This window comes from Bison bison, unplaced genomic scaffold, assembly GCF_000754665.1.
Source record: "Bison bison bison isolate TAMUID 2011002044 unplaced genomic scaffold, Bison_UMD1.0 scf7180017864243, whole genome shotgun sequence".
NCBI lineage: Eukaryota > Metazoa > Chordata > Mammalia > Artiodactyla > Bovidae > Bison > Bison bison.
This window is the reverse complement of record NW_011494815.1, coordinates 717373-725155: the sequence shown is the minus strand read 5'-3', so window position 1 is coordinate 725155 and position 7783 is coordinate 717373. Positions and strand designations below refer to the sequence as shown.

The 7783-nt window shown below is 40.6% G+C and overlaps 1 protein-coding gene across 1 annotated transcript in view; it reads left to right on the top strand.

The window, feature by feature from the left end:
• Positions 1-7783, top strand: part of NR4A3 (nuclear receptor subfamily 4, group A, member 3) — a 38525-nt gene that overhangs the window by 3539 nt on the left and 27203 nt on the right. Inside the window, 3 exon segments of the mRNA XM_010847105.1 lie at positions 43-335; positions 3950-4079; positions 4540-4712. Coding sequence (XP_010845407.1) covers positions 43-335; positions 3950-4079; positions 4540-4712 — 596 coding nt within the window.

Genomic DNA, 7783 nt, shown 5'->3' with positions numbered 1-7783 from the left:
ACGACCCGACGGCCGCCGCCGCGCTTAGCCTCCCGCTGGGAGCCGCCGCTGCCGCTGCCGCCGCCGCCGCAGCCGCGGGCAGCCAGGCCGCCGCGCTCGAGGGCCACCCGTATGGGCTGCCTCTGTCCAAGAGGGCGCCCGCCCTGGCCTTCCCGCCGCTGGGCCTCACGGCCTCCCCCACCGCGTCCAGCCTCCTGGGTGAGAGCCCCAGTTTGCCGTCGCCGCCCAGCAGGAGCTCGGCCTCGGGCGAGGGCACGTGCGCCGTGTGCGGGGACAACGCCGCCTGCCAGCACTACGGAGTGCGCACCTGCGAGGGCTGCAAGGGCTTCTTCAAGGTGAGCCGCTCTCCTCCTCTCGGCTCCCCTCCCCTCCACTGCCTGCCTCCCCAGCCACCCGCTGAGAGCATCTAAGCGGGTCCTTCCCGGTCCTAACCATTAGAGGTGTGATGTTACACTGTGCATTCCTGTAGCCTTTACTAGCACCTTCACACCCACTTTCTTGGGGCCTTTTAACTTGATGTCCATCACAGGAGGCTGCCCCAGGTGGGCTTGCAGAGACTGTGAACTTCCCGACTTGGCTTTACCGGCTGCAATTTTTTCTGGAGAGTTTTCAGAAGATTCGCAAAGGGATCTGTGACCTCAAAAATGCACACACCTCTCTGTATTCCTCTTCTATCCATCCCAAATGTCTGAAGGAATAGTCTTGTGTGCCAGGCCTTGGGTATTTGTATCCCATTTAATCCTCCTAGTGAGAGCTAGGACTCTAAATCAGACAGAACTGAGATTGAATTTTGGCCACCCACTAGCTAGTTTTATGAACGGCATCTTGAGGGTTTAAATTAGTTATCCTTGTTTTATAGATGAGGAGATGGAGGCTCAGAGAAGTTATTCAACTGCCCCTGGACACACACTCAGAAAGTGAGATGGAGGCAGGATGCCAACTGGTGTTTGTCTGACCCCAAAGTGCATGCTTTCTTCACAGTTCAGCAGCTGAAGAAGAGACAGGGACATCTAGGGGATGCAGCTTGGGGCAGCTCCCCTTGCAGAAGAGAGAAGCTGGAGTCTCATCAATCTGCTCCACTTCTGTGCCACACACAAGGCCAGATGTGGACACTCTTCATTAGCTCATAGACCCAAAGGAGAATTTTACAGTGGGAAGGGTCTTCAGCCTCCCCCATATTTTACCCATGAGGATATTGAAGGTTAAAGAGGTGATTTAGTGGTACATGGGGACAGTTCCAGCTAGTTTCTGCTACTCTGGAATTCATTGCTCTTTGCACCACTCAAAGAGAAAAGGCCTTATTCTCTTGCAGCTCTACTTTTGCTCTTGACCCCCAGACACTTAATTCTGCACCACCCTCCCTGTTCTCACTGCCTTGGTCATTGCATCAGGTATTTCCAAACCCAAGAATGTTCTCCCACAGTTCTCAATTCCTAACCTCCAGTGCTGGCCAGGGTGGAGAGAGAGGAGAAGCTGGATGCTGACTGGGTAATGAGGATTTGGGAGGCCAATAGGCTGAGTCTTTGAGCATGCTGGAATTAAGTCTCAGAACACCCAGAAAGGAATCCTTGATCTGTCACCTATTAATTTTATGATGTTGGGTAGGACACTTCCTTCCAGACCTCAGTTTCCCTATCAGGTGAATACAATACAGAGAAGAAGTGTTAGTTTTAAATGAGATAAAACATTTATGAAAATATAATTTTTAAAGGGTCATAAAAGAATAGTACATTGTAAATGAAAACTACAAAATATTTATGAAAAATGCACATGTGTACATTGGTATACATACCAACAAGCAACAGTTATTTTTGATCTGGAGATAGGAATCATGTGATTAATTAAATTGTGCAGACAAATGAGAAAATGTTTGTGGAAAGATTTTACAGTATATTAAGCGCCATACAAGAGGTATGCTAGATTATGATGTCTTAAATGTAGAACCGTCAGTTTAGTCATTTTTTTCTGTCAAGTAACTCCATTTCTTCAGCAGATCTGATTTTTACAGTGTTTCAGTGAAAATACTGAAAGGCAGTGAAACAGGCAGCCAGAAGAGGGAAAAGAAAGAAAAACAATTACGAGAAGTATAAGTAATCCATAAATATAACCACCCCTGAATAATTGAGAGTTGACCTAAATGCAGGAGTGATAATACATTTCTGGTCTAGAAATGTCAATTGTGTTCTCCAACAAGCATCCTTGTTCTACAGCAATACCTTGAAAACAAATCTATACTTGAATGGGTGGGAGTAGGATAGGGGAGAACCACCCCACGGATCTGTTAATTAAGGGAGCAGGAGCAGGTTTTACCCAGTGGCTTTCTACCATTAAATTGAATTCTTTAAAAATGTGACATGAAGTGCAGTTAATGATGGGAATTCAGTGATTGAACCATAACGATCTCTCCCTGTCCTTAAACAGTTGTGCAGGCACACAGAAATGTTAGGAAGGTTTCAGGTTATTGGGAAAACATATACCTGAAGCAAAATGCCACCAGCACTCAAATTGGTATATCCTTGAGGATAATGACAAGAAATACAGTTTTCTAAAATTACTTTGAAAGAGAGCTTTTAATTACAATGAAAGAGAGCTTCATTCAGGAAACACAAGTTTCCTACCCTTACAGACTGCTGCAAATTTAAATGCTGGAAACATCAGAAGTATGTTGTATTTTTGAAATTTCTCATTTTGAACTAAAATCACCTGCTAAAGCAGGGAAAATGTATCTGGCTTTAAATTTTATATAAGCAGTTTAGAAACGATCCCTTAAAATGAAATTAAAAGGTGATAGAGTGAAAACTGATACAAGAGGATTGAGAATTGCTGAAAATTTAAAAAGATAGAAAGTAAATCTAGAATTTTAGACACAAAATAGATCACCAATCCTAGATTACCTAGATTTTTTTTTTTTCATGTAGCTCAGGCTTACCAAATAAATTCACCTTTCTGCTCTATTTGGAGTTGAATAGATTCAGGTAACTTCTGAATGAGTGATGAATATACATCCATTTGCACAGATTATTTTTATTTTTTTAAATCAAGCATTCTCTTGTATCTGGAGCATAAAATATCTTTTATTATTTCATGTTTACTTTTAAAATTGTATGTGATTCTGAAGAATACAGCATTATTTTATATCCAGACCCAAGTTTAATGTTGCATCTTTTACAATATGGCTATTTTGTTCATGTCAATAGTCATTTATGACATAACCTATTAATGGGAATTTTCCTTGAAAATATATGGCCCTCATATTCCTTCCTTTATCTCATTCTTTTTTGTTTGTTTGTTTTTTCTTGGATATGATAGTGGTTTTTAGTATCCAGTTTTAAATCTTTACTTTCAAAAGTCAGAAATGGACAGTTTACCATTATTTTAAAAATAAAATACACTGCAAAGGCTGATTAAGTGATTTGTTTTTGCATTAAAACTTTATTTCCTATATGTTGTAACTAGAGAAGTCCTCATTTTTTGCTTTTTATGATTTCATCTCTATTGGTGGACAAAGCCAGTTTCTGTGATATTTGACTCACAATAGTGATAGGCAACAAAGTATATCCCAGATAATTTTGATTTTATTTTAATAAGGTCAGCAATAATCAGGGGAGTGGACCAAGTAGAAAATTGTTCCCAAGGGGATATTAAAAGTGAAGATAATCTAATCCTCCAAGGTATGATATGTTGACCTGGTAATTTCAGATATGATTTTATCATTCAGACTTGAATGTCTCCTGAGACTTGCTTCAGAACAATCCGAGATGATTTTCATTGTCAGCAGCTAACACTAATAAAATTGTTTTTCCTGCAGGCTAGTGTGTTAGGAAATTAAATTTATCTAATTATACGAATTGCACTGTCGCTTTTCACATTGTAATTAAAATACATCTTGTCAGGTCCTACCTCTTTCCAGAAACTATTAGTTGACTATCTGTGTATTGTATTTCCTCAGAGAACAGTGCAGAAAAATGCAAAATATGTTTGCCTGGCAAATAAAAACTGCCCCGTAGACAAGAGACGTCGAAACCGATGTCAGTACTGTCGATTTCAGAAGTGTCTCAGTGTCGGAATGGTTAAAGAAGGTATGGGTATAATGCTTTTTATCCAACTTGCTTGTAAATATTCTCAGATATCCCTGAAAAAAGTTAATATTTACATTGGGATGGTGAATTTTCCTAGTTTCCATTTCCTTTCAGCATTTTATTTTTATGGTGTATTTACATTTAAAAATAGCAGAGGTCTGCTTATTCTAATTTCTCAAAATCAATAGAGAGCTTGTGTACATACATCTTTCTTCTATTTGAGAAGGAGACTTTTAGGGCTAATTCATTACCAAATGTACGTATGGGGTGGCTGTTATGCTGCCTGTTTCAACTCTCTTTAAATCATTGTGGGGATATTACTCCAAACTTTTTCCACTTTTAAACGGTCAGTCTTATTAACGATTTGCTCAACTGTAAAGTGTTTTGTTTCCTCTCTGTGATTTATGGCTGTTTGTGGATATCTTTGGAGACGTTTTTTCTTTTTTTCTCTTGGTATCAGTTGTCCGTACAGACAGTCTGAAAGGGAGGAGAGGTCGGCTGCCTTCCAAACCAAAGAGCCCATTACAGCAGGAAGCCTCTCAGCCCTCTCCACCTTCTCCTCCGATCTGTATGATGAATGCCCTTGTCCGAGCTTTAACAGACTCAACGCCCAGAGATCTTGATTATTCCAGAGTAAGTTTTATGATATCCTGCTTTTGAGTGAATGATCAGGGTCTCTATTCATGATGCTAGTAATAAGCTTGGATTGAATGACTTGTGTCTGGCACTGTGCTCAACCATTTTCATATCTTTTCTCTATTTTTTCACTTCACTTAGCAATTCCAGTGCATCCATTGCACCAAATAATTTTTGCCTTATTGAATCTCTAAATGCCTTAACAAATGACCCTGACAGTGCTGCACCTGTCATACCCATTGTTGCAGGATTCCTAATGGTTGTGCCAATGAAAATCTGCACAGGTGAATTACAATTTGTGCGTTTCTTTCATGCTTTAGACAACATGACTACTGTGTTTTTCATATTGTGACCAAACCAGCTGGGTAAGCCTCAAGTTATCCTTGAACAGTTTACCCAATTGCACTGGCATTGATTGACCTACTGCTTATGGAGAGGGATTAGACCATTGATGGAGAGGAGCAAACTCTGGCCTTGACATCAGGAGGTGTCAGGAGAACTGGGATGGAATGTTGCCTCTGCTGCTTCCTGCCTGGGTCACCTGGCTCCTGCTCTTGGCTTTCTCATCCTTACAGTGGAGATGATTACAATATTTAACCTCAGAGGGATGTTTTGAACATCAGTCACATAGGAACAACGGTTGAGAAAACATTTGAAACTGTAAATGACCACCAGTGTTGTTAAGTCAACCAAAATATATCAACACTTTTATTTGATATGGGATATAGTGAAATATCATCAGTTTGAAACCTGAAAATTCCCAGAAATTTGGATAACATGAAGAAGAATGATTTTCTGAGCAAATGTATGAATATTACTGGAAGACAGTTTTAAAAGAGACTTAGAAAAGCAAACTTCTAGTAAGGCAGGGTCTCACCAGAGAAAAAAAGAAAGGAAAAAGATCATAATTATTCAGCCATTTCTACATGCTAGACATTGTGGTACTTTGTCTCATCTAACAACCATTTAAAGAACCATAAACTGTAAGAATAGTTACTCCCACTCTAAGACAAGAAAACTTAGAAACACAGTTTCCACACAGAGGAGAGAGAAACCAGTCAAGGGATCCCCAGTTGGTTGATTTGGCTTGGTAGCAATTACCAGATTGCCTTCTCCAGGTCCAATCAGAGTCTTCAACTTCTGGTTGAAGGGTTGGCGAAGTGTGTGAGTGTGTCTGCCATTGCCCTCTTTTTAGGTTGTAGTATTGACAAAAATGAAAGGGTGATTGGTATACCTGCTGTGATCTTCCTGCCTTCCTCCCCTCCCTCCTTTCAGGCTGTGAAGCCTCCTTTGCACTCTGGAGCACAAGACTTCCTATGAGAAGCATGGTAGGTCCGTAGCATCAAAGGTTGAGGACTCTTGTTCTGATTACAAGTAGCATCTCTTGACTGAAGTCAAGTCTCAAATAATAGTTTAACTGAATAATGCAGTGGTTAAAGGGCTAAGGCTTTGGAACCATGCAGGCCTCAAGTAAAATTCCAATACCATCATGTATTGGAATGACCAATACATTCCAAGCTGGGTGACCTTGAGCAACTGATTAAATCTTTTAATATCTCACCTTCCTCATCTGTGTTGTGGAATAATAATAATAATATCTATTTCCCAGGATTGTTTTTGTAAAATTTAAATAAGATACTTGTCAGAGCTTTAGCTCAGTACCCTGTATGTTATCTCCTTGACCATACCTTCTTATTCTGTCATTTGTTGAATGCTTTAATGAGTATAAACACTACATATGTCAGGTGCTATGTAGAAAAACCACTAAGGTAAGTGTGATGATTGCCATTTCATAGATGAGGAGATTGAAAGTGAGAAAGGCTAAAGAACTGACTTGCCCAAGGTCATATGAGTGAGTGAGTGAAGTTGCTCAGTCTTGTCCGACTCTTTGCAACCCCATGGACTGTAGCCTACCAGGTTCCTCAGTCCATTGAATTTTCCAGGCAAGAGTACTGGAGTGGGTTGCCATTTCCTTCTCCGAGGTCACCTAGCTAATATGTATCTGAGATAGAATTAGAAGCCAATGGGTCCAATTTGCCCCGCAAAGTCTGTGCTCCTAAGACCGAAATTCCCTGCCTCTCTGGTTTCAGTGAGAATGGGTGATGGAAAAGCATTTGGGAATAAAGACTTTTTCAAGAACCAACTCTGGCCTTCCCTTATGCAATCTGTCTGAATTAATGAAGCTTCTTGGCACTGCCTCCACTGAGGCTACAGCACACAATCTGATGTTGTTCTAGGGCATTGGCAATGACTATGGCCAGTCCAAAGAATTTTGTTCACAAAGTGATGATGGTGGGGGCACAAATCATCCAATTATTGGTCTACATGGCCTAATTAGTTATTCAGTGGCAAACCCTGTCCCATACTTTGAGTTGTCCCAGCTGGGAACTGTCTCCACACTGAAAAATCAATCCACTGTGTTTGCTTGCTTCTGCACCATTCAGTGTGTTAGACTAGAGTCATCATCCTCATCAACAAACATTTATCCAATTTAATTGTTAGCTTTGTCCAAAATAGCAGATTGACCATGCCAGAGTCTGGGTCACGATGATATTACCTTTGGGGCCTGCCTGGCTCAATTTTGCAAAGCATATTCATTTTAATTGCATTGTTTTGGAATCATATCGAACCTCATAGCTTGGATTCTCCTGCTTTTAGATAGCTTTACAAAATTATCAAAAATTGGACCCAAATCAATTAAATTAAAAGTCTTTTTTAAAAAATACAGTGAGTTTTCATCAAAAACTTGGATGAAGGCATAGAAGGCATGCTGATCACATTTGCAGATGACAGAAAGCTGGGAGGGATCGCTAATATGATGGATGTCAGTATCAACATTCAGAGTGATTTCGACAGGTTGGAACAGGATGGATGAAACCATCATGGAGAAAGTTAACAAAAATAAATGTGAAGCTCAGCATTTAGAATTTTTTTAAATGGGAGAGACTTAGCTTGTCAGTGGTTCATGTTGAGACGATCTCAGGAGTCTATTCCCTATGCTCAGTAAGAACCACCAGTGTGTTCAGGTGGTGGAAGGAGGGATGCTAAATTAGCTTCGGCCTCTGCAG